This window comes from Fusarium coffeatum (genome assembly GCF_003316985.1).
Source record: "Fusarium coffeatum strain FIESC_28 chromosome Unknown BRIP53273_contig_107, whole genome shotgun sequence".
Taxonomy (NCBI): domain Eukaryota; kingdom Fungi; phylum Ascomycota; class Sordariomycetes; order Hypocreales; family Nectriaceae; genus Fusarium; species Fusarium coffeatum.
In genome coordinates this window covers 85,427-111,258 of record NW_022157900.1, presented here as the reverse complement: position 1 = coordinate 111,258, position 25,832 = coordinate 85,427, and the positions used below count along the sequence as shown (strand labels likewise).

The 25,832-nt window shown below is 47.9% G+C and overlaps 11 protein-coding genes across 11 annotated transcripts; 5 read left to right on the top strand and 6 right to left on the bottom strand.

Moving 5' to 3' along the window:
• Positions 1-8: 8 nt before the first annotated feature.
• FIESC28_04937 (uncharacterized protein) lies at positions 9-1,686 on the bottom strand (the record flags this gene model as incomplete). The annotated part of the gene is made up of 2 exons (XM_031159084.1): positions 9-739; positions 786-1,686. 2 exons carry the CDS (start codon positions 1,684-1,686, stop codon positions 9-11), a joined length of 1,632 nt encoding a protein of 543 aa, XP_031016849.1.
• Positions 1,687-2,345: 659 nt separating this feature from the next.
• Positions 2,346-4,502, bottom strand: FIESC28_04936 (uncharacterized protein; the record flags this gene model as incomplete). Its single annotated transcript, XM_031159083.1, has 1 exon — positions 2,346-4,502. One exon carries the CDS (start codon positions 4,500-4,502, stop codon positions 2,346-2,348), a length of 2,157 nt encoding a protein of 718 aa, XP_031016848.1.
• Positions 4,503-5,004: 502 nt separating this feature from the next.
• On the top strand, positions 5,005-8,515 carry FIESC28_04935 (uncharacterized protein; the record flags this gene model as incomplete). The annotated part of the gene is made up of 2 exons (XM_031159082.1): positions 5,005-7,669; positions 8,082-8,515. 2 exons carry the CDS (start codon positions 5,005-5,007, stop codon positions 8,513-8,515), a joined length of 3,099 nt encoding a protein of 1,032 aa, XP_031016847.1.
• An 84-nt stretch (positions 8,516-8,599) lies between these two features.
• On the bottom strand, positions 8,600-9,805 carry FIESC28_04934 (uncharacterized protein; the record flags this gene model as incomplete). Its single annotated transcript, XM_031159081.1, has 1 exon — positions 8,600-9,805. One exon carries the CDS (start codon positions 9,803-9,805, stop codon positions 8,600-8,602), a length of 1,206 nt encoding a protein of 401 aa, XP_031016846.1.
• A 2,488-nt stretch (positions 9,806-12,293) lies between these two features.
• On the bottom strand, positions 12,294-13,322 carry FIESC28_04933 (uncharacterized protein; the record flags this gene model as incomplete). Its single annotated transcript, XM_031159080.1, has 2 exons — positions 12,294-13,033; positions 13,088-13,322. The coding sequence occupies 2 exons, from the start codon at positions 13,320-13,322 to the stop codon at positions 12,294-12,296; spliced, it is 975 nt and encodes a 324-aa protein (XP_031016845.1).
• A 597-nt stretch (positions 13,323-13,919) lies between these two features.
• FIESC28_04932 (uncharacterized protein) lies at positions 13,920-14,963 on the top strand (the record flags this gene model as incomplete). The annotated part of the gene is made up of 1 exon (XM_031159079.1): positions 13,920-14,963. The coding sequence occupies one exon, from the start codon at positions 13,920-13,922 to the stop codon at positions 14,961-14,963; it is 1,044 nt and encodes a 347-aa protein (XP_031016844.1).
• Positions 14,964-15,085: 122 nt separating this feature from the next.
• Positions 15,086-15,538, bottom strand: FIESC28_04931 (uncharacterized protein; the record flags this gene model as incomplete). Its single annotated transcript, XM_031159078.1, has 1 exon — positions 15,086-15,538. One exon carries the CDS (start codon positions 15,536-15,538, stop codon positions 15,086-15,088), a length of 453 nt encoding a protein of 150 aa, XP_031016843.1.
• Positions 15,539-15,887: 349 nt separating this feature from the next.
• Positions 15,888-17,113, top strand: FIESC28_04930 (uncharacterized protein; the record flags this gene model as incomplete). The annotated part of the gene is made up of 6 exons (XM_031159077.1): positions 15,888-16,065; positions 16,107-16,158; positions 16,209-16,661; positions 16,708-16,779; positions 16,829-16,960; positions 17,005-17,113. The coding sequence occupies 6 exons, from the start codon at positions 15,888-15,890 to the stop codon at positions 17,111-17,113; spliced, it is 996 nt and encodes a 331-aa protein (XP_031016842.1).
• Positions 17,114-17,173: 60 nt separating this feature from the next.
• FIESC28_04929 (uncharacterized protein) lies at positions 17,174-19,473 on the bottom strand (the record flags this gene model as incomplete). The annotated part of the gene is made up of 6 exons (XM_031159076.1): positions 17,174-18,001; positions 18,044-18,444; positions 18,490-18,847; positions 18,892-18,932; positions 18,977-19,298; positions 19,345-19,473. 6 exons carry the CDS (start codon positions 19,471-19,473, stop codon positions 17,174-17,176), a joined length of 2,079 nt encoding a protein of 692 aa, XP_031016841.1.
• Positions 19,474-20,989: 1,516 nt separating this feature from the next.
• Positions 20,990-22,078, top strand: FIESC28_04928 (uncharacterized protein; the record flags this gene model as incomplete). The annotated part of the gene is made up of 1 exon (XM_031159075.1): positions 20,990-22,078. The coding sequence occupies one exon, from the start codon at positions 20,990-20,992 to the stop codon at positions 22,076-22,078; it is 1,089 nt and encodes a 362-aa protein (XP_031016840.1).
• An 835-nt stretch (positions 22,079-22,913) lies between these two features.
• FIESC28_04927 (uncharacterized protein) lies at positions 22,914-24,556 on the top strand (the record flags this gene model as incomplete). The annotated part of the gene is made up of 3 exons (XM_031159074.1): positions 22,914-23,138; positions 23,185-24,254; positions 24,304-24,556. 3 exons carry the CDS (start codon positions 22,914-22,916, stop codon positions 24,554-24,556), a joined length of 1,548 nt encoding a protein of 515 aa, XP_031016839.1.
• Between the last annotated feature and the right edge of the window lie 1,276 nt (positions 24,557-25,832).

Sequence of the window (25,832 nt, the reverse complement as noted above, 5' to 3'; positions counted from 1 at the left end):
CTTTTTATCTATCCTTCAATCTGCTCAGCCTTGGCCTTCTCATCCCTCAAATCAACACCATCAGCATTATGTCTAAACTCCTCCTCCTGCAATCTTAAGTCCTCCATGACAATCCTGTTTGCCTTCCAGATAGGCTTAGTCTCAAACAGCTTATCCATAGCTTCCAAAGGCACACCCTTGGTCTCGGGGATGCAGAAGAAGACGAAAAAGACGGAAAGAACCATGAGAGAGGCAAAGAAGATGTACACGCCGAAACCCCAGGCTCGGAACATTTGCTCGGTGAATTGGGCGATGATAAAGTTCCAGAACCAGTTGTTGGCTGCGGCGTTGGCTTGGCCGAGGGAGCGAGTGTTTTGGTCGAACATCTCCGAGTTGAGAACCCAGGGTGTACCGTTCCACGAGGGTGTGTAAAATGCGGTGTAGAGGTAGAAGAAGAAGACAGCTGCGATGCCGCCTGATGAAAGAGAAACATCCTCTCCGCTGGCGAGCTTGGATTCGGTGTTGGCAATCTTGATGTATGCACCGATAAAGTACATGCAGAAAGCACCTCCAGCAGCACCAATCATGAGAAGGTTTCGTCGACCCATCTGATCAATGAGAACCATAAGCCAGACAAAAGTCAATACAGTCTTGACGACACCAAAGATACCGGTGGTGAGGAAGCTGGTGTTTGTGCCGGTGATGCCGATGGACTTGAAGACTGTAGGGCTGTAGTAGTTGATGGCGTTGATACCGGAGCCTATAAATGTTAGTCGTTGAAAGTGTTTTGAGATTGACTTGCTTACCGTTTTGGAACACAAAGAGAAGACCACCGAGGAGGAAGCGCCACTGAACCTTGCGGTTCTTGAGAGCGGCAAAAGGCTTCCAGAAACCGGCACCAACATCGCTGTGGTAACGATCAATCTCGGCATCGATAAAGTTGATCTCCTCCACAATGTAAACATCATCTGCGTCGAGGTTTCGCATCCAGCAAAGGTTCTTGATAGCCCTCTCCCGCTTGCCCTTGGAGAACAACCATCGAGGTGACTCAGGAATAAAGACAGCGCCAATCATGAGAAGACCAGCGGGAATAAGCTGAACAGCAAAGGGAATAAGCCAGACATTCTCATTCTGACCAGGGGAGAGAGGGAGGTGCTGGTTAATTCCGTAGTTGATCCAGAAACCGACCAGACCACCAGCTTGCCAGCCAAGCTCGTAAAGACCGACGAGACGACCGCGAATAGCAGGTGGCGACAATTCGGAGATGTAGATTGGTGTCATGTTGGAGCATCCACCGACACCAATACCGGCCAGGACACGACCGCCGATAATAAGACCGAGACCGCGATCGCCATTGGCACCCAGCATCATGCCGGCGCCAACCATAAAGACGGCAGAGAACAGAATGAGCGACCATCTACGGCCGAGAAAGTAACTGCTGACATAGGCGAATAGAGAGCCAAAGAAGGCACCAGCCTGATAAACCGACACAATGTTTTGCTTGGTAAGAGCCAAAGCGGCAGGGTCGTAGCTCTCAAAGTTGAATTCTTGAACGAACGATGGCAAAGCAAGGGTCGTTCCGATAAAGGCAGAGTCGTAACCAATGGTGCAAGCAGCCATTGATGCAATGGCGGCGCAAGCATAGACGCGCCAGTTGTAGACGGCTTTCGGCGTAGGCCGATCTTCCTTGAGAGTGAGGATACCCATGACTGCGAATTGTCGTGGAAATTTTGCAGCCGTTGATATTAAAGTTGAGAAGGATGATGAACTGGAGTGTTGAAGAGTGACTCGACCGGTGGGGGGCGAAGATTTATACCAAAAGACGACCCATATCTCAGAAGCCGCTAGTTTTGGTCTGAATTGCCCACTCAATAAACTGCCAGATAATCATTCTCCAAACATGGAGAGTAGTCCGGGGTTTGCGGGGAAGAATCTGTGGGGGAAGAATCTCTTTCCGTGACGCATGAGATCTGAGATTATGGTTAATTCTGTTGTATGAAAACAGGGTCAAAGAGTAAAGAGACGCGTCTTGGGATAAAGGCTTATCCAAGAGAGTCTCCATTCTGGGGTCTCCGCATTGTTACCATCCATGTGGTCTCGGGTCTAACCTTATTTCGCAAGTCAACGGGGATGATCTTTGGATGCTGAAAGTTTATCCTTGAGGTGTCCACGGCGAACTCGGCATATCCCCGAGGTTGATTGGTCGGAATTCGAATATACCGCTGGCATCGTGAAGTGGGTGGTGAAGTGGGTGTCAAAACACGGTGACCAGGGCGTATTTCGGTCCGTTCTCACCCAGACACGGTCCAAGACACGGTCGAGCCATTGATTGAGATTGTAATATTATTTTATTATCCGAGAGGTAATCATCTTCCAAAGTCCCCTTGAAACATCTCCCCCAGATCGCATCCAGGCGCGAAACCTAAATTCGTCATGAACTGCGAATCAACATCGATACCATCTGCGCAGTCTATAGATCCAAGTTCATCCAGAATAGCATCGTAATCCAGTAATTGGCTCGCCATGTTTGACTCGGGTGGTAGCGACCCTATTTGTCCGTTGACATGTGAAGTTTGTAGAGTGTGGAATGTGAGATTCGGTGTGAGTGTGTATAATGGTTGCGAAGCTGGACTGCGATCGGGATATCGTTGTCTGTCAAATGACAATGCTTGTTGTTCTTTTTGCCTCTGCTGCATACGACCCAACTCATGTTCCAGCTCCCCGGATGTGATGGGGACTGGATGATGTCCTGGATGAGAGGCGGTTGATGGATCATCCATAAATAATGGGCTAACGCCTGGACGATTGGCAAGATCCACTGAACTGGGTGTGTTTTGGTTGTTTTTAGATGCGTCCATTCCACCTTTCGGGTTCCACGTGTTTGTCAGCGTTTGTATCGTCGTGTTCCACTTTGTTAGGTCTTGTTCTTGCATTCGCGACGCATGTCCGTGGTGTTGAACTATTTCCATCAAAATGGTCACGATTGGTGGTGTTCCGCCAGGACCAAAGTTTTCCACGCACGATTCGACGACCTCTATAAAGTTGGACAATAGAGATGGTCGATGGCCAGGCACCAAGTCAAGGGTTATCGCCAGGAACATTCCTTGGAGTAGATATGCCGAAGGCACTCTTGGCGTGGATCCACCAAAGATCAACGAATTGCAAAAGGAAAAACGAGAGTCGAGGCTTTTGACGAGGTCGTCAGGGGTGATCTGGGCGTTGCCATGTAACCTTTGCTCCGCGCTGGCAACCCAAAGTCTACAGAAAGCGGATAATTGCTGAAACGTTGGAAGTGGTGATGCAGAGTCCGGCAATTGTGAATCTTCAGATGCCTTTCCAAAACCCGAGATAGAAGTCCATGGCTGGTTTAAATCCCGCTCTCCTGTCACAGAGGGGAGGGTATACCGGATGCCGGAAGTCGCCTGAGGTTGGCCGAGGCAAAGCGACGCCAGAGAGTCGAGAATGAAGCTCGCTGATAGAATCTTGACTTCGTTGTAATGTGAAGAAGCCTCGACACCCGGTTTGACTGGGTACATATGAGATGATGTGGTTTGGTGGTATAGAGCGAGGCGCGATGCGCGGCCTATTAATATCCATGCTGGCATCGTCCTCTTTTGGCCCAGCAGGATTAGTGACTGTAGAAGCATGGAGCTGACATGCGCAAGTTCAATTGATTCGTCGTCGGAGGGTACAAGTCGTCGAGCGGTCGCCAGGATGTCGTCGGGGGATCTCTCGTGTGACGCATCCTGATATGCGGACACTGCGAAAACAGCCCAAAGCTGAGCGTGCAGCGCGGAGGCAGAACCTGATTCGATGGTGATGCCGTCCGGAGGATACGTGAGTGCTGTCCGGGTGATAACCGCGGGCTCAACAATTGGTAGCCAGCAGTGTGTGTAAGAAACATAAATATCGACCAGTCGTTTCCAATTGGTAGGTAGTATCAGCTTGGTAGGTTGCGATCTGTCAAAGGGCTGTGGCGGGAGTGTCGGTGCGACTTGAATCGGTACTCCTGGTGATGGTCTACCATCGAACAGGTTGAGACCAGGCGGGGTGTTATCTTCCGACTCTGAATCATCGGCAGACGTCTCATTCTGTGGTGTCTTCTCATCCGACAACAATCTTCCAATATCCTTGTGAACTCGACTCTTGTTCCATCGTCGATATAATCGATGATTGGCTTTATCTTTCGTCGCAAGGATACGAGTCCCTTCTGCGCCATCATCCTGTGTAAGAAGTTGATGAAGAGCTCCCTCACAGCCAGGAACTTGTTCAAATAACCACGCAAGTGACAACTCAATTGTCCGAAGGTATCCTGTCTGAACACCTCTCTTCCGTGACGCAGGGGTATAAGAACATGGCCTGTTTTGTGCAGTACAAGTTCCACAATGAGGACGAGCACCATCACATTTCTCTCTTGCGGTGCGACATGAATCACATGCCAATGAGACTCTCTGACGTTTGACAGGAGCTGTTGCGGGAGCGCTGGAGGTATCCGCATCGTTCTCTCGTTTCTTTGGCGGCATGCTTGAATGTTTAATAGACAAAGCTACCTGTGCCGTGAGGGCAACAGGAGCATGACGGGATACAGCTTGTGAAGATGGAGTTTGGCGTTGTCCAATCAGTGAACCTCAGGTCAATACGTAATCTCTTCCATCAAGACCCATGACAATCTGAACCAACAAAGCGATAACTATGATGAGCGCGATGCGGGGAGAACCTAGAACCTGGGGAATATTCTGAGTTGAACTTTCCAGCCTCCAAGTCACAGTCCGAATCATCACCGATGTTATTGGACCGGAGGTTGAAGTGGGTCGGATAAACACTTTCCCGACCAATTGTGACTTGCATGCCCCGGATTTGCTGGTGGGGGATCTGCCGAGCACCCTGCCGCCCACCTCGAGACAGATTCTATTCTTTGACAAGCACTCACGTTTCTACTGATACCGACAATATACGACCATTTACTGTTACTACATACTACGATATTGTTATGGAGTCACTCTAGACACGGTCAACGCATACAAAATGGCTGGTGTCAAGAGGTCTATCGGGTCAATGCTTGGCCATGAGGATGCTTTGTTGCGACCAAACGGTCATGCCCGTCCAAGAAGTCATTACGATGGAATAACCCGTGATAACCTCGATCCCTCAACACCAAAGTCACAGTCCTTTAGACTTGGCGACGCGCTTCACTCACAAACTCCGTCTCAAAACACATCACAGCCCAATTCGAGAGCGGCCTCTCACTCCGTGGGTCCAAATGGAGACCAACAGGATGGCCTCACTCGTACACCATCTCCCACCTTTCCTCCCTTGACTGGGCAGGTTCCCGACTTTATTCCAGATGCGTCAATGATTCTTGTTGGAATGCGCGGTGCTGGAAAGTCGACATTGGCGGTTATGGCTTCGTCTGCTATGGAGAGAAAGGTTGTTGACATGGAACAAGCTTTCCAACGGGTTACCGGTTTATCCAGTGCTGCTTATAAGGCTGAGCATGGATCTGCTGAATGTTATAAGCAACAAGCCAAGGTTTTGCAAGGTGCTTTACAACGGCATTCTACTGGTTGTATCTTGGTTTGCTCATGGATGGAGAGTCGAGTTCAGAGTCTACTACGAGAGTTTGCGTCAAGTCATCCTGTCATTCACATTGTTCGAGACGCCGATGCGATTCAGAATCACCTCAGATTTCGTGATCCGACAAAGATACGAAACCTTCTCGATGTCAGCAATGCTATCTTTAGGTCCTGCACAAACTTTGAGTTCTTCAACGTCTCCGAGAAGGCGAGTAAATCATTACTTGCAAGAACATCAATGTCGGAGAGGTCACCAGCGCCTTACTTGACACTCAAACATGTCGAGCGACACTTTCTCAAGTTTCTGTCGCTGGTTTATCCTGCAGGAACAATACCATTTGCCGATTCAGCCTTTCCACTATCGAGAATTCCTACCGAGGAACGCAATTTTACATACGCCACTTCGATTCCCCTAACGGACATCCTCGGCGAGGGCGTGGAAGTTGAGGAGCATGTCAAGGGTGCAGATGTGGTACAGATCGTCGTGCATGATCTGGCAGACCACGCTGAACATGGCACCTTGACATCTGAGACCAGCGCAAAACTACTTGCAGATATCACCAAAGGCATCGGGGTTGTGAGAAGAAGTACCATCCTTCCAATAATCCTTCACCTCTTCCTCCCTCACACAGCAACTGACGAGATTCTGCGTGTGTATCTCGATCTCGTCCACCACGCCGTTCGACTGGCGCCTGAAATGATGACTGTCGACCTTCGACTCGAAGATGTACACATCTCACGTATACTCTCAATTCGCAAAAGAACAAAGATAATTGGCAATTGTTTTATCATCTCAGATCCACCAAGCTGGGACTCTCCAATGTGGATGTCTTGGTACAAGAAAGCCAACAATTTGGGCTGCCATATTGCAAGATTAATACGACCCGCGACATCAATCGACGACAACTTCAGCATTAACCATCTAAAAACATCAGTTGCCGCGCTGCAAGGACCCAAGATTCCTCTTATTGCTTATAATTCCGGAAACCTTGGTCGCAACTCTCAAGCTCTTAATCGCATTTTGACCGTCGTTCGACCAGACTCACTTGAACGAGTCAACCCGAAACCACCTATTACACCTACCATCACCGCAACTGGCGCAACAAAAGCTCTTTTCTCTTCATTCATATATGACCAAATGAAGCTTTACGTCTTTGGAGCCAATGTCAGCTACAGTTTGTCGCCAGCAATGCATACAGCCGCGTTAAAGGCATGCGGACTGCCCCATACATACGAACCAGTATCCTGCTCGTCACTTCGGGGTATCAAGCATTTAATCGAGGATCCTGAGTTTGGCGGTGCTTCAGTCGGACTCCCATTCAAGGTCGAAATCATCACCTTGACTCATTCACTCAGTAACCATGCTAGGGCCATTGGTGCTGTCAATACTCTTATCCCCATTCGCTTCTTAAACGAAGACGGCACGATACCAACAGGCGCTGCTTTTCTCGATAGTGTCAATCGCGCAGGCCCGATTAAAGCTCTATATGGCGAGAACACTGACTGGATTGGCATTCGCGCTACTATTCGACGTGGTCTATCACCCGCCAATGCTGTGGTGTCAAGTACATGTGGTCTTGTCATTGGAGCAGGCGGTATGGCTAGAGCTACTGTCTACGCTATGCTTCAAGTCGGTATCAAGAATATTGTTATATATAACCGCACACGCAAGAACGCCGAAAAGATGGTGTCGCATTTTACACAATTACTACAGAGAAAAGACTTGGGTGTTTTGAGTGCAGAGAGCGAACACTCTCGTTTTCACGTTATTGGGTCACTGGAGGATCCTTGGCCGACAGAATACCGTCTACCCACAGTCATTGTCTCCTGCATCCCTACACATCGCATCGGAAATGTTCCCACACCAGAACTCACACTACCGGACGAATGGCTAGAAAGCCGCACTGGTGGTGTCGCGATTGAGTGGGGATACAAGACACTAGACACGCCGTTTCTAACACAATTCCGAAAACAAGCACATCGAGGATGGGTGAGCATGGATGGTCTGGACATGTTGCCTGAACAGGGTTTTGCACAATTTGAGCTGTTTACTGGGAGGAGAGCGCCGAGAAGGCTAATGAGAAGGATGGTCTTTGAGGCATATCCTGTTGAAGAGGGTAAATCGAATTTTGAAGAGTTGCAGCCGAGATTACGGTCGTTGGATGAACAGGAAACATAGCGATGAATTGACAATGCATTTATGACAGGTTACCACTGCTTCGCCTAGCTTGACTGCGATGGGTTCATTGAAGCGCGGCATAAGCGCTACTAGCCTTGGCAAACCATTGGTTTTCCAGATGATCATGGTATGGGAATGAAAATTCAATTGCCCTTCACTTTATCTGGTCAGCCCTCGTAAGCTGACCCGATCGTCCCGTAGGTATATATACAGTCATTAGCTTATCACAGCGATATGTAGAACATTCTCTATCGCATATACGACAAGGCCATCGTATCAACTCGCCATATCAATTCACGGTATCATACTCATCATGTCTCTTAGAGCCACAATCGAGTAAACCGCCAAAGCATTCTTCTCCGCCTACGTAGAATCCGGTGAAGCAAACGATCCAGCCCTCATAAACCGGGACGTCCACGAATCCTGCAAACGATTCTACCGTCCCATCTCCCTCTGCGACTTTTTCGGCGTGCCACCAGACTGGTCGCACGATAACAAAGCCTACGAAGCTGGAATCGCGAATAACCTTACCAAGGGATCACTCAAGACATGTGAGGTGGAGAACTTGACGATTGATACTGAAGCGCTGAGGGCGGCTGCTACGACTAAGTCGGATATGGTGTTTAAGGATGGGGAGACGCTTGTTATGGAACATGCGTGGATTTTGGACTTTAGCGAGGATGGAGGGAAGGTTGTTAGGGTGGTGGAGTTTTGTGATCAGTTGGCTACGAGGAGGATGGTTGGAAAGGTTTACTCAGAAAAGTTTGGGAATGATGCTTCATAAACAGCTCTCATCTCTGGAAAGTCTTTATATATATCTCCAGAATGTGCATCGTCTGAAATATCTCAGTTTACACCTCGGCCTGAATCAGCTCTTCCACGCATGATACTTGCGATAGATATCCTTCCTAAAAACATCCTTCAAATCCGTCGCTGTCTGCGTAACTTCTCCATCCAGAGGAATTCTCGCATTCACAGCACCAATACCGCAAAGGTCATTCTTCCTATCCACGAACCATGTTATCGTGAGTCCTCCTCCCCAGCTCATGGTGTTAGCACCGTACCACCCCTCCACATCCTCCAGTGTGACAACACCTCCGAGACCGTGACCGAGTTTTGCGTCTTCGATACCGACTTTAAAGAATGAACCCATGGGGCTGGAGAGCATGGCTTGATGGCCAGCTGTTGCTTCAGGCGTAAGATGGTGTTGGAACATATCCTCCACGGTCTCCTTCTTGAGAATCTTTCCATCATTGGAAAGGAGCGAGTGTAGGATCTTGATGTAGCTTGTGGCAGACATAGCTAAACCGTGACCGCCGAAACATCCTGCTGATCGACCGTTGATAAAAGCACCTTGACCCATGATAGCATAACCAAGACCTTCCGGATCACCAGGGTTAAGATCAACAAGCCGCTCTCTCAAATCCTCTCTTGTAACAGGATAGAACTGTGCATCGTTCTCACAACCGAGCGGCTTCAGGATTTTGTCATGGAGTCGTTTTTCCAAAGTTTCGCCTGTGACACGCTCGGCGATTCGACCTGCCCAGTCACAACCGGATCCATACATCCATCCCTCTCCAGGGTGGTGCGTGAGAGGATAGATGAAAGTGTCTTCCACCGTCTTTTTCGATTCATCTTTTGGTTTGAATTTGGCGCTCCACTTTCCAATCTTTGGATCAAGAAAATCATAAGGCGTCCCAGCACTATGCGTTAGAAGCATTTTTAACGTAATTACCCTCGCAGGTTCTTCAAAAATAGGTTCATCTCCCTCCCAACCCGTCAAAACCTTCTTCTCAGCCAGTTCAGGAGCAATCTTTGATAAATCTCCGTCGAGAGTGAGAAGACCTTCTTCGACACATTGCAGAGCAGCGATACTGGCTGGAAGTTTGGAAGCTGAAGCAAGAGTGAGAATATCGTCTAGCTTCTGAGGTACTTTCTCGCCGGAGAGAAGTGTTCTTTGTCCGAAGACTTTGTTGTAGATGAAGTCTCCTTTGGTGTTTGTTGCGCAGATGACGCCGCCGTTGATTTTGCCGGCGTCAATGGCTGCCTGGAAGGCGTCTTCTATGGTTGACATTTTGATAGGGTATGATCTGAGTTGAGTGAGAGTAGGTGATCTGAGGGATGAGCTTAGAATTCGGAATCGTGATAGCATGATATGAAGAGGTTATTTATGTTTCGTGGTTCATGTAAGACGATGTAATAATCCTCCGAGAGGAGGTGGGTCACGTGTGATGGGCGTCGCATTCTCAACCAGTCAGAGGGCTCGCTTTCCGAGCAGACGAATGAAATTCTGTCCCAGAGTATTCGGCCAGTGAGTCAAGATATCTACACTAGATCGACCGACAGATCCGAATGGTGATCATTTTAGTCAAGATGGGGACCTTGCTGGATACTGATATGTTTGCATTGAACTTGATCATGATTACTCAGGCCAATTGGAATGTTGAACTAGCTAAAATGTATCGGGTTCGTCTTGGTGACGAGACATCGATACCTCGAGCTCTTCTGAATCTATATATGCAATGAATATCTATGAACTGGTCTCATATCTACTCCTCCCTCTAATCCTCTCCCCATAAACATAAAAACACCAAGGAATAGGCGCCATAAGAAACGTACACCCAGCCAACAAAGTCGTAGCCCAACCAGCCCCCAACTTCTCGAACATTTGCAACGCAAACAAAGGAAACGCAAAACTGAGAGAATACCTACTCAACATCATGGCTCCAGAAGCAGAAGCTCCATACAAAGGTCCATAAGCATCCAACATGAAAAGATTCACCCCGGCGTAAATCAAAAGACATGCCAACATCGTCATTCCTTGAAATATGATGGGAAGGATGTAGTGCAGGCGGTATTCGGCTGTCCAGCCTGCTATTAAGAGACTTGCGGGCAGGAGGAAGGATCCTATCATGGAGGATATGAGACGGTTTTCGGGTGGTAGGGGTGTATCGTGAGTTTGATTCCACCGGATGAGTCGTTTCTGATAATACGAGAAATCGATGAGAACAAATGGTGCACAGGCGAGAAGTGTACCAAGAGTAATCCCAAGATACGAAAGTGACTCTCCCGTCTTGTCGAAATCGTAGTAAATTCTGAAAATCCAAGGAACAGATATGATGAACGTATACAACAAACCAAAGATGAAACCGTTGTATAAACTAACCAACGTAACAATCGGTTCTGTAAAAAGCATATGAAGGGGTCGGAGAATAAGAACCGTAAAGAAATGTCGGATGGTTCTCGAGACGGATGTTTGCTGAGAGGAACTGTCGCCCATGCCCATTTTGATAGCTCTTCTCTTCAAAACTACTTTTTTGTATGTTTCCTTTGTGAAGAGGACGGGGATGTAGAGAGCGCATGTGACGATTACTGCAATCCACTGCGTCCATCGCCATCCAAGTCCTCGTTCGACGAATCCTCCGACAAGAGGTCCAACGGCTGCTCCAAGTGAGGGAATTGAATAGTATATCCCCAGCGCAGCGCCTCGATATTGCGGAGCGCAGTAATCCATGATTGTAGCAGATGTGTTATTCACATTCGGCGAAGCAAACATGCCTGCAAAGAAGCGACAAACACACAAGGCCGTAATATCCCTCGCGAATCCCGACCCGAGAAGGAATGCAAGGAATATCGGCGTCGTAGCGACATACACAGTTTTTCTTCCATAAGTCTCAGATAAAGGTGCACCAACAAGTGGCCCACACGCCATGCCGAGGTTATACAGCGACAAAGGCAAGACAGACTCTATTCGTCCTTGGTCGAATTCCTGTCCGACGGAGGTTTGGGCTGGTGCGTATATTGCGCCTGCGAAACATGATGCCCATGCGAGAGATGTTATTGATGCGATACTGAGGATTTTGACAGCTGGAGAGAAGTTGCGTGGGTTGTCTGGATCGGAGGGACCTGTCCAGTCGTATGTTGCGTTGATGCGTCTTATTATTTGCTGGGTCTCGGGGGAATGATTATGGTTTGTTATATGAGCCATTTCTGGCGGGTTTCTGGGAAAGGATGCCATGATTGATGTTGGTTTGGTGAAGATCGGAGAGTGACGTGCGATATATGTAGCGTAGTCGTTCGGCGAGTTGTTCTAGTTGCCGAGAGAAGGTTACAGCTAAGACCAATCTCGGAATGCCCTCGACGTTCGTGAAACTCGTTGATCTTAACAAATCAATTGTGTTTTTACCTCAATTCGTCTCATTTAGAGAGAATGATGGTAGATAGATGGGGCAAGTAGTTCGGAATGGCTCAGCATGAACTTCAACACCAGTCGAGGGTAGCCTAGGATCTGTACACATATCAAACATGGCATTATTTCTATCGCATCGCTCAATTGCTCATAGTTTATCCCAATTAGAGAATTCAACGGTAATTTAATCCACGTGATGTAATGCGAAGGGCGTCGGTGAAATGGCTGTGAAGCCGACGCTTACCAATGATCTGCACTGGAGAACCCATACCGTCACCACCATGAACCTTCAGGACAATACACAAAATATTTTGTTAACTCATGTTCATATATATCAAAAAGCAATGCACGCTACCAACCCAATGCGATTCCCCTACAACTTGCTCTCCGCCCGTTGAGCAACCTTCTCAGCAATAGCAACATTCACCTTCTCAACCGGCAACTCCTCCAAAGTCTTGCCCGTCCAGTACTTATCCTGTTCCAAACCCTGATATATCAACGCTTCAGTTCCCAAAATAACATTCCATCCCTTATCCTCCGCTATAGCACCAAGTCTTGTAAAAGGTGTAGGGTTGTAGCACATCTCCAGAATAGCACCCTTCTCTGGCTTGTCGAGGAACGTCTCTGTAACTGCGCGCGCTTGGATCTCTTCTTGTGTCTCGGGTTCAAAGTCTGGTACGCATGCGACGATGGCGCCTGGGGCGGGAAGAGATGATGCTTGGCTTGTGGTCTTGACGTGCAAGAGACCTTCGCCGTAGCCGCGTGCTGCACAGTCTGCAATGACGGCTTGGACTTCTGATTCGTCGCGGTTGACGAGATATATCGTCGTAGCCTGCATCTTCTTTCGAAGAGCATAAATAGCACTTCTCGCTGCACCTCCACCACCAACGACGAGAGCAGGCTTGTTGTGGAATACAGCATCAGGATCTGTGATGTTCTGGTAGAATGACTCGCTGATACCAAGGACATCCGTGTTTGCGCCACAGAAGATTCGACGACCATCCTTCTCACGAATATACAGCGTATTACAAGCACCGACATCACGGCACTCTTCTGTAAGTTCATCCAGGTAAGGAACGATGGCGACTTTGTTTGGCATAGTAACTGAGGCGCCTGCAAACCCCGATTAGTAAGAGTTCATTGACACAATTGATGAGAGAAACTTACCGTAAAAGTCGGGATGTTGGGCCAATTTTAAGAATGCAGGAATATCAGCTGAATCAAGTCGCACTTGACCCCAGTTGAGTCCCAAATCTTGATAAACAACATTATGAAGGAATGGTGAGAGTGAAGCTGTGAGTTTTTTGCCGAATAGGTAGCCGTGGCGTTCAAGTTGGGAGACTTGGTTTGATTGGAGGGAGTCCCCTGAAGGGTAGGTTGTTTGTTGTTGTTGGACAGACATTGTGAGATGTGGTGAGAGGTATGAGATGAGATGAGGCGAAATACATGAGATGGTGATCTGAGATGAATGCGGCTCACGTCTTCAAGTACTCAACCATTCAAAGAAAAGATAATCACCAAAATCCCGGTTAGAGGGTTTTTCCAGTGAATATCCACCCACTAACTCCTGCTACCGATCTCTTCATCCGGGGTGCGTGTACTAACGTCTTAGCAAGCAATGCCGAGTTCTCCACCGGGTAAAAGCTTAACCATAGACCCCCGGGTAATCGAAACACCAAGAAACATGATGTAAGTCAGATCCAAGTACTGGAAATATTCTGGAAAAACGTATTACAAGGTAATAAACGGTTGCTACCGGCTGATGATGACGGAAATCGTACGGAAAAGATGCGCATCTCGATTAAACGGGGTTTCAAATTGGATGAATGATCTATCTATATAGCATTCATCTCACATGGTATGGATATCTCCGATGTATATATCTCGATCGAATAGCCACAACGTCAGAGGTAGATTATACAGCTTCATATAGCAATTCATCTCTCACACCTATCACACTATCACCACACTATATTGACACTCCATTCACATACTCATCATGCACAAATCATCTATATGCACAATGTCCTTAGGACGCTCCTTTGCAGGCCACTCCCTCCCCACCAAACTCACAGCCGCTGCCCAAAACTCCTTCTCCGGCATAGAAGTCTTTTACGAAGACCTCGTTGACCTCTCAAAATCCCTCCCAGGCGGCGCCACCCACGCAAACCAACTCACAGCCGCCCGCACAATCCGCGACCTTTGCGAAGCCCGTAACCTAGAAATCATCTGTCTGCAGCCATTTATGCACTTTGGCGGTTTAGTAGACCGAGAAGCACAAGAGAAACAATTCAGTGAACTGGAGCATTGGTTTGATCTCGTTAAAGCGCTAGGTACCGACTTGATATTGTTTCCTAGTAGTTTTCTCCCTGAGGAACAAACTTTTGAGGATGATACTGTTCTTGAGGGTGATCTTTTGAGGGCGGCTGAGATGGGTTTGATGCAAGAGCCCCCTGTGAGATTCGCTTTTGAAGCGCTATGTTGGGGAACGAGGATTAATACCTGGGAGCAAAGCTGGGATATGGTCCAAAGAGTTGATCGACCCAACTTTGGCATGTGTATCGACAGTTACAACATCCTCGGTCGAATCTATGCAGACCCAACGACACCCTCTGGAAAGACATCCGATTGCGAGAACGTTACGAAAGAGTCCATCAAAAGGCTTCTAACAGTGGATGTCAACAAGGTCTTTCTGTTACAAGTGGCTGACGGCGAGAAACTCAATGCACCGCTCGACACAAAGCATCCCTTTTATAACGCTGAGCAACCAGCGAGGATGAGCTGGTCTCGTAATGCGAGGTTGTTTTACGGAGAGACCGAGTATGGCGCGTATCTACCATGCAAACAACTCCTACGCACTGTTGTGCAAGGACTTGGGTTTGATGGTTGGTTGAGTTTTGAAGTATTCAACAGACGGTTGACGGATACTGATGCTGTTGTGCCGGAGGAGTTGGCGAAGAGAGCTGCTGCTTCGTTTGAGAAGATGAAAATTGAACTGGGATTGAGGACTGAGGAGACACCGAGATTGCAAGCGAATCTGTAACACCCATTTTAGCATAATACCATAGATCGTATTCATCTATAAAATCCATTGATCCGTATATCATTCATTTTATTCCTTTTTAACCCATCTGCTTTCTTATATCACAACTCAATGCCATTCAATTACAGCTTCGTCCTCAACTTCAAATGCTTAACAGCATACTCAATAGCAGCAGTATACCCAAAAACTCCCAATCCACAAATAACTGCCTCCGCCTTATCACACAGATAACTATGATGTCTAAAAGCCTCTCTAGCATGAACATTCGTAATATGAACCTCCACAAACGGAATATCGACTCCAACGAGTGCATCTCGTATGGCGACGCTGGTATGTGTGTACGCGCCCGCGTTAATGATAATCGCATCGACATTGCCTCTCGCTTCGTGAATGCGGTCCACTATCGCGCCCTCCGAATTGGCTTGGAAGGATTGTAGAGTGGCTGAGAGGTTTGATGCTTGTGCTGCTGCATCGTTTTCGACATCTTTGAGGGTTGTCGAGCCGTAGAGTTGAGGCTCTCTTGTGCCCAAAAGATTGAGATTGGGACCGTTGATGAGGAGTAGACGACGAGACATGATTGATGGTGTTTACAGTATAATGTTGCAGTACACCTCAATCACCATTCACCATCATCTCATACTTATGAACCACTCCGCAAAAGTCTAATTCCGTCATGTCTTGCATAATCGGCACCCACGAACCATACCCCAAGCTTGCCCAAGCCACCCCGCAAGCCCGGTTAAAGCTTCATCCCCAGTCCCCGCCATCGATCTGCTTACCCCACGGCGCATCTGATCCCGTAGTGCGGAACAAATCTGGGGGACGGTTCAAGACGGCTTTCACTAAATAAAACAGATTCTGGATCTCTTGTTGACTTTATCCATCAGTATCTCCTAAATTTATCCAGGAAAAACGATTGCAAACATGGATAGCCAAGAGTTGACCGAGATTTATGCGTTTGCCGTGCAATTGGGCAAGGATGCGGGAGATATGCTCATGGCTGCAGCCCAGCGCCGCATTGATGGGAATGGGGCGTCATCCAGTACCGTATCATATGTTGAAAAGGAAAACTCGGTAGACCTGGTAACCAAGACTGATAACGGTTAGTTGTTCGTTTCTCTTTTGAACGTTGCTAAGTATTAGATGTCGAAAACTTTATTCGTACAACGGTCCTCAGTAAATATCCTGACCATGGGTAAGTGGTATCTGTTGTTGCAGCGACTCGTCGCACCGCTAACCTTTTAGCTTCCTTGGAGAAGAGTCATACTCGGCCGGCGCATCGCGAGATTACCTTGTTGAAGATAAACCAACATGGGTAGTCGATCCTCTCGATGGGACAGTCAACTTTACACATCTGTTCCCCATGTTCTGTGTGTCGATCGCTCTTGTTGTCAAGGGTGTTCCGGTCATTGGCGTCATCAACGCTCCGTTCCTCCGCCAATTCTTCTCATCATGCACAGGTCAAGGCGCATGGCTGAATGAGACCCAACGACTACCGCTCATCCGAAACCCGATCCCTCCTATGCCCGCCAATGCCCCCAGCGGATGCACACTCTCATGCGAGTGGGGCAAGGACCGAAGAGATATCCCAGATGGCAACCTGTCGCGAAAGGTTGAGTCTTTCGTCACACTAGCGACAGAGAGGAGTGGACGGGGAGGAAAGGGTGGAATGGTTCATGGTGTGCGAAGCTTGGGAAGGTATGTTACCGAGTTCAATGCGCCGAGCGTTTTGCTGACTTTGTAGCGCAACCTTGGATCTGGCCTATACAGCTATGGGATCCTTGGATATTTGGTGGGAAGGTGGCTGTTGGGAATGGTATGTCGCAGCGAATATTGCTTTCGGTCGTCGATGCTAACATCAACAGGGACGTCGCTGCTGGTTTCGCCATTCTCGAGGAAGCTGGTGGTCTTGTCACAACTGCCAACCCGCCCAGCGATCCCGAAACCGCCGATATAACAAGAGCGCATCTTGGTGGTCGACTATATCTAGCCATACGGTAAGCAATTCCTCAAAAGACATGATCCATACTAACTTAATCAGACCTGCAGGTCCATCAGAAACAGAAGACGGTCGCCAAACACAAGAACGAACAGTGAGAGAGGTTTGGAAGCGAGTTCGAGAATTAGATTACAAGCGACCGGGTGTATAATCCCGAATATCAATACAGTCAAACTTTCATACGCACCATGCACCCTGTAAAACAGTTTGTTTATAGTTCGTCCAACTCCGACATACGAGACACAAATTCCTCCTGTAATCGCCTCAAATACCCTGGGAGAGTCTCCTTGTTGCCTGACTCTTTGGCTTGTTTCAAGGCATCCTGAAGATTGAGAATTAGCTTCCGTCTGGCAATGAGTCTTGACGATTCAGAGCTACGTTTGCTCGCTTCTCGCTTCGTTCGGATGTCATTCGCTATTTCTTCTGCTTTGTCAATAAAGCTTTGAGGTAGTCCAATCGCTCTAGCCAGGTTGATACCGTAATGCTCTTCACCTGTGATGGCACCTGAAGTGGCCTTGTAGAGCATCGTAATATGCGGCAGTCCTTCTTGTGTTGTAGAACTCGTGGCCGCAAGATGCAGATTGAGAACTCCAGGTCGATCCGACAGAACCTTTGTCAAGTCGATAAAGTGAGTCGCAAACCATACAGATGCTCTGCTTTGGATCAATGCTTCAGACATTGCAATCGCAATAGCCAATCCGTCACGGTTACTTGTAGCTCGTCCCAGCTCATCAATAATTGCCAAGCTCTTGTCGTCAATGTTCCTGAGAATGAAAGCCATTTCGCGCATCTCAACAGAGAAAGTGGAAAGGTTGCTCTCAATACTGTCGTCAAGAGAAACACGAGCAAAGATGTTTTGAATGATAGGAAACGCAGCATATTCTGCAGGCACATAAGAGCCAACTTGTGCCATGATTTGAAGTAATGCGACCGCTCGGATGTAGGTACTCTTGCCGCTCATGTTGCACCCAGTCACAATATGGAAGCAATACTGCTGTGTGGAATAATAGTCGTTTGGTACAAAGTCGCCATTCATGTTCTAACAAATTAGCCACCGTCAGCAGTCAGGAGTTCAACTCACCTTGTCAAGAACAGGATGTCGAGCTCCCTTTAATGCCAGTGTGCTGCTGATATCGGGCCTGACATAGTCCCTGGTGCTAGCTAGCTGCGCAAATGATGCTATCATGTCAACCAATGCAATCGACTCGCAGACTCGAAACAGGTGCGGTACGTCGTCTTGCAGATCCTTCATGAGTTCCTGTATTACACAGTCACTCCGAAGGACAACCTCGCTGGAGGTATCGTGAAGTCTAAGGTTGAGCTTCACCAAGTCAAGGGTTTGACATTCAATCTTGTCCTTCTTTTGTACCACATTGATCAAGATATCTGGAAGAGGTTGATCTTCATAGTCGGCGGCTTGTAAGCGCAACCAATACTTGCGGCCGTTATCATATCGGAGAGTGGCACCAAGCTTCAAGTTTTCTGGCAGTTGTTAGCCTAGAATTGGACATCAGCATGTAGACCCACCATTCAGCTCGTCGAGATGCAAGTGAATTTCCTCAGTAAGCTCTTTATAGGTCTGACGCGCGACATCGAGCATCCCATTGATGCCAGCTTTGACTGCAAAGGTTCTCTGGTTGCGTAGATCCAGTGCAGACTTCATGTAAGTGACATCGGCTTCAATGGTTTCCCGAATTCTGATGAGGGTAAGGCCTGTGCTTTCTGGACAACATCGTCCTCGAATCTTGACAAGCAGACTAGACATGGCAGGTCCCAGTGCAGTGTAGAGTTCTGGGATTGCTTCTAGGAAGCTTTTGATCATCAAAACTTGGTTGATTTGTTCTTCAACCTTTTGAACATTGGCATTTATGGGTACAATGATCAACTGTTGCTCTTAGTATGGATCCAGAGTGCAATTACCAACCATACCTTGGTCAGAACTTTCTCGATGTCAAGGAAGAGCTTGAGGGCTGTCTGTGTCAGTGATTTCCTTGCCCATGTGCTCGAGACATACCCTTGCGAATCTCTAGAAACATCTCCTCATTGGTAGTCAACTCTTCAAGCGCATCATATCGGGTGAGTATGAACTTATGAGTGTTGGTCGGTGGTTGGAGAATATTGCTTCGAAGTAGCCTAGAGCCCATTGGGGTTGACGTGTGGTTCAATAAGCCAAACAACGAGTCTTTGGACTTTGAGTTGCGTAAGTTCTGCATGATCTCGAGAGATTGGATTGCCGATATATCGATCAACATGGTGTCTTCGGAAGGTCGATATTGTATTCGAAGCGAGTGTGGCACAAAGTTGATGTTGAACTTCTGGTGGATGTACTTCATAGCCTAAACGTTATTAGTATCGTGAAGAATGCCAGACGAGTGAACTTACTGCTGCGAATGAACTGATGGCATAGAATTTGCCCTGAGTAGCCACTTTCAATGGTTCAATATCACCTTTGAATGCTAGATTGTGAATATGCTCTATTCCCTCTGTCTCAGACCATGCAGAACGTTCCATTGCATCGATTTGAGTATCAGAAACGAGTTGTTGTATCAGAGAAAACAGGGTACTTGGATTGTTTGGGGGACAAGCTGTTGACATGAAGAGTACACGAGAAGGGGAAGACAACTGAATCTGGTGAACCGTCTTTCTGTAAGACTTGTTGTCACAAATCTGAGTGATGATAACTTCACCGATAGAAACATTGACAAAGGCTATCCCCACTGAAGGGGCAACTCCTCGAGACTCACTAACTGCACAAACAACATCATGTGCCTCGCTTTGTCCCAAAATTGAGGATACTCCTGTATTGCGTGATCTTCTTCCGGACGATGTTCCTGGCCTGGATGGGGGGCGTGCAGTGGGAGGTCTCGAGATGGTCGTTACAGAGGGTGAATAGCCCGAATAACCACTGCTGATCTGTGGTCTTCTGCTGCGATAGCCACTTGATGTCGCGGGGTTGCCAGGATAGTCTAGGCTACTGTTTCCCTGGAAGTAGCTCGAAGAGGATCGACTGGAAGTTCGAGGTGGGATCGAGCGAGACATGTTGACATTCGTTCACTTCGATGAGCTGTAGGGTAGCATGTAACACAGGTATAGCAAGAGGATCGTATTCCACCATCCCCAATACAATTTGCATTTGATGATTGTGGAAGAAGAAAAATTTGAAGCATTTCAGAGCCAGCGATGAGCTCCTTCCCGGGCAGCGATGGGCATTTCGGAGGTAGCCTGCTCCTTCCTTGACTGTGACCTCAGACTCATGCTGGTGTGTTGAGGAAAGAGCCCCCAGGACGAAGACCATGCCAGACTAAAGCAGATATCGCAGTAAATGGACCATTGAAGCGCATCAACGCGTGCGAGTCTCTAAGATGCAGAGTCACAGTTTTACTTGTGAGACTTGTTCCCCTCATGGCACATTCAAGCTTTATTTGTAACAAATCACCATTACTGTCACCACCACAAATCACAAGAATAAAATTTCTACACCAACCAAGTCGGCATAACGTTTTAGGGTATAAAAGTTTAAAGTCTCTGTTATTTAACGTTGAGAAAATTTTGTACATGCAGTCTACAAACGTTCTTCACTGTCGATCACCGTTATGAAGGTTTAGAAGGTCATGCCATGCACCTTCGATGACAGATTTGATCATTCAAAGTCCTCATTTCCTAACTTGGATTTCATTTCAGATATCCATTACTTTTCACAAACTGCCTCGTCAAACTCATCATTCGCAGCTGCCTGCTTGTCACCAGCTGTGAGGGTATCAGAAACAATCGCGGAAAGTAAGAGTGACGAAATAATTCCGTCATCTTACGCTTGCTCAGACGAGCACTCTATTTTGGCAGTTCCACCCGCAGACATTTCCCAACTGGCAGGTACAAGCCTGTCACTACCGATATTTAACCGTCAGACATCCTCACCTCCCCGCGATTACGCGGCTCACATCTGACACCGGTTAACGCCCAAATCCACACATCGTTGAGACCCGAACGCGTTGATCGCGTCGAACTCATATATATATCCAAATATATCATGTTCGGCATTCTTGAGGCAGTCACAGTACCCCATTCGGGGATCTTCAACAGCTATGAGGAACTTTTCAAGGAACTCAGTGACCGCATGGAAAAGGAGGGTTACAAAATTGTCAAAGCTAGATCCCACCGAGGAAAGGTGGGCGGTGCAGACATCCCAGGAAACGACATAGTACGATGCGATCTCGTTTGCGATCGAGGCGGCCGGCCGTATCGCTGTATGGCGACGAAACACAAGACAACTACCAAGAAGACCGATTGTCCTTGGAAAGCAAAGGCTGTTCATCGAAAAACTATGGGTGGATGGGTTCTTACAATCACCTGCGACCAACACAATCACGAACCAGGCACTCCCGAACCACCGACTCCCGAACCCGAAAGCGAAGACGGAAACAATATTGTTGAGGACCTCGAAGCTGATCAAAGCTTGGATGCGGATGGCACACCACTGCTGACTTGGGGAGATGATGCACCTCAGCCTGATGTCGAAACTTCAGCTGCTATTAGGGTTGCAGGTGTCTCCGAGGCAGTTCTTCGTCTGACTGGTGATACCTTTCATCAATTCAAGAGCGAATACCGAAAGATGGCACATCCAGATCGAGTTAGCATCTTGTCAAATCTTCAACTTCGCATCGCCGCCATTTATGCTGTCCAGAATGAGGATTTGCAGAGACAAAAGCGCCAAGAGGCCCAAGACAAGCGACATCGGCAGATTGAAGAGACCAAGAGACAAAATTCGGTAAAGCAACGAGCTAGGCAGCGTCGCCAACAGGTTGAGCAGAATCAGCAGAATCAGCAGCAGCAAATGCACCATATTCAGCAACAACCTTTACCACAGACGCCTCAGGTTCAACCTCAAGTTCAGCCACAAGCTCAGTCACAGGCTCAATCACAGGCTCAAGCGCAAGCCCATGCTCAAGCCCAGGCACAGGCTCAGGCACAAAATCAGATGATGCTGCAGTCACAACTGTATCTTCCGCAGAATTCGCAACCGACTCCAATTCCTGTGCCTAATATGGATATGCCACAGTTCCAGCATTACGTCGGTCCCCCTAAGAGGATGCGCGGACGGCCATCACAGGGTGGCTAGGAGCAAATTGGATCTACCCGATCTTCCCCAGAGAGGCCAGCCGACATCAGTGTCTGGGCCAGACCAGGAAAAGGATCTGTCATTGTACGCCGAATCGGAAAGGACACTAAACGGCAACGGGCTGAACAAGATTACAATGTATCTTATGCGGAATCCCCATTCAACACCCATCCCTATGTGCAAAGTGGATTTGCCGAGAACCATATCAATCTCCTTGAAATCATCCGCGGAGGACTATCAGAGGGTGATCAGAGCCAGAGACTCTCAAATTAACTGTACCCGTCTTTTTTGTTATTGACTGATGAGTCAGAGGTTTCGCAAACTGAAAAAAGAAGAATAGGGAGTATGGAGTATGGACGAAGAACATGGTAAATATTGCTACTCTGAGGATGGCATGGCGTTATAAAGAAATGGCGCTAGGAATTGTATTTTAGGTGTTTCGAGTTCAGCATGACTCTAACGGAAACAAGGGTATGGAACAGTCTGTTATCAAGATAGAATGTCAAGCATTAAGAGGCCTGTGCAAAAGTATAACTATTCAAGCTGCAGAGCCAGGTGACAGAAATTGTCCTTGGTGGCTTGGGCTGCCAAAATAAAGTAGCCCAAGTGCTAGACGAAGATCATGTAATATGACTAAATCATTTCGTCTCATCCTTTCAGCAGCCAATTCTTCTGACGACAGACTAAACTATTTTGTCAACGCCACTCAATTCTGCTGCTCCAAGATAAGATTTGGCTGCAGCTTCTCACCGCCAAAATTTTCTAGATTTTGCCAATTGCCCCACTATCCCGCTCTGAATTTCCACTGCGAAAGTACAGCACGACAATATTCACGATGGCGACAATTGTACCTCCCCCGTCCAAGCGACAGAAGAGAGAGGATCTCGAGAGGACGTCGACTCAGCAGGATGTTACGACGTTCGCTACTGGGCCTGCTGGCTCCTTCAAGGCGAGGTTCCTTGATGGGGATGGAAAGCAGATGGCCGATGTGATTGAAGTTCCTCTCGCAGATGCTTCGGAGAAGAATTTGTCGCTATTATTGAATACACTGCTTGCGAGGGTATGTTTGAACAAATGCGCCGGGAATTGTTATTAACTTCTTTCAGGAAAAGGAAGAGTTTTTGCCGTACCGATTCCGAATTCATATCCCCGATAGCGAAATCATTGTGGACCAATATCCTACCGATCTTCTTCAGCTTCTTCGTAACCATGGTATCGAGAACCCCTTCGAAACGACTGTTACTCTTAGCGCTGAGCCGCAGGCTGTTTTCAAGGTCCAGCCTGTGACGCGCATGTCCCACAAGATTCCTGGCCATGGTGAAGCTATCCTCGCAGCACAGTTCAATCCTAGAAACAGCAACAGACTCGCAACTGGATCTGGTGATAAGACGGCACGCATATGGGATACTGAGACTGGTACTCCTAAATACACTCTTTCAGGCCACTCTGGTTGGGTTCTGGCTGTTTCTTGGTCCCCTGATGGTATGCGCCTTGCTACTGGAAGTTATGACAAGACTGTTCGTCTTTGGAACCCTGATACTGGAAAGGCTGTCGGAAACCCTTTGACAGGACACTCAAAATGGATCACAAATATGGTTTGGGAACCTTATCATCTCTGGAGAGACGGTACACCACGACTTGCCAGTGCTAGCAAGGATGCCACTATTCGCATATGGATCGTCAACTCTGGCAAGACGGAGCATGTTTTGTCTGGACACAAGAGCAGTGTTAGTTGTGTTCGCTGGGGAGGCGAGGGTCTTATTTACAGTGGAAGTCACGATAAGACAGTCAGAGTGTGGAACGCCGAGAAGGGAACCATGGTGCACACTTTGTCAGCTCACGTCCACTGGGTGAACCATCTTGCTCTGTCCACAGATTTCGTCTTGAGGACAGGATTCTACGACCATACTCCTGTGCCTGACACGGAAGAAGGAAAGCGAGAAAAGGCCAAGGCGCGATTCGAAAAGGCTGCCAGATTCCAGGGTAGAATTGCTGAGCGTTTGGTTACTTGCAGTGATGACTTTACCATGTACCTCTGGGATCCTGCGCAAAGTACAAAGCCAGTTAACCGTATGCTGGGTCACCAAAAGCAAGTCAACCACGTCACATTCTCCCCCGACGGAACCCTCATTGCCAGCGCAGGCTGGGATAACCACACCAAGCTCTGGAACGCCAGGTAAGATACCAGCCCATACCCTCCTGAACATCCCAACTAACATCTCCAGGGACGGAAAATTCATCAACACCCTTCGCGGTCACGTCGCTCCCGTATACCAGTGCGCTTTCTCAGCAGACTCCCGCCTTCTAGTCACAGCATCAAAGGATACAACACTCAAGGTCTGGTCAATGGCTACTCACAAACTCTCCAATGATCTGCCGGGTCATGCGGATGAAGTTTACGCGGTGGATTGGGCACCGGATGGTAAGAGAGTCGGAAGTGGTGGAAAAGACAAGGCTGTCCGGGTTTGGCAAAATTAGAATTTTAAAATGGTGTTCGTTACTGGTACAAGTCAAGATACCCTACACTGCGCGTTTTTCTTTTCGTGACTGGTTCCATGTTCGGGCGTTGAGTGAAAGTCATCTGGGGCGCAGTAATTGTGCTTATCTTGGGACTGCCACAGAGTGATACGCGGTATGGAGGGATGCTTCACGGGAGACTTCCGAAACTCACGCAATGCAAGTAGCACACTCTTCTCTGGCAGGCAGATCATGCATGCACGGGAGTTGGCTCTAGACCTGGCTGTGATCCAACCTGCATCTGTCTCCACCTACAACCACAATGGGACATTGCGCTGATAGGCTCGCTTTTACAAGGGAGGGGCACGGGCAAGGAAGATGGTAGAAGAGATGAAGCTCACGATACGTTGGAAATGTCTAGAAAGTGGTGTTGTGGGGTAAAGTCGCGTTGCTGTCGAAATATCTGGAAATATCTTTACAACAGAACTTCGAGTCATTCATTTACAGTCTGCATGCATGCTGCCAGGACCGGCATTGCTTGATATCTTCTAGAAACTGCCCACGAGGTTACCCCGCTGATCGTGAGTGGATGATACGATTTATAAACCCCGGGAAGCGTCGGGCTGAAGATGTGCCCAAGTCTGCGGGGAATACTAATCTATGTGATTGTTAGGCCAAGCTCTAGAGATTGTATCAGATTGAGTTATTAAAAATCTACTCATCTAGCCAAGAAGAGAATGCTTTTGAATCGCCGAACATGTCCTCTTTTAGAATGATCCCGTCCGGTTCCGTATGGGCCCCGGTCCTCCGGCCGGCTGTGGACTCAGGTGAAAGCCGAAGAATGGAACCCTGTTGCTGGGGATGTTGTGTGACGGGTTTGGAAAGTTGGAGAAACATTGGAGATGAGACAATCAATCACGGCATTATTAGTGAATAGCTATTATTCACATGTGATAATTCTGATGTTACTTACTGCCTGAGTCACTAATGGTGATGCGACTGTACGTTTTGAGTGTTCCTTGAGCAATTTCAATGTGACACGGACCGGATATGTTCTTTTACCCCAAACTCAAGATCCTAGCTCATCAGGCACGATTCCCGTTCCATGCTCGTTGCCCGAGGCACAGTAAATTCTTTGCGCCTGAATTCTTAATGTCAAAATGATCCACCACGGTGAGAACCTGCGGGGTGCGTCTAAATCGATGAGAGCGTCAAGTGTACCTGATGATCATTTCTGGGAAGAGAATTTAACAAACTTTGGCGGCTTTGATCAACGGTTTTGTCGTTAGTAGCTACA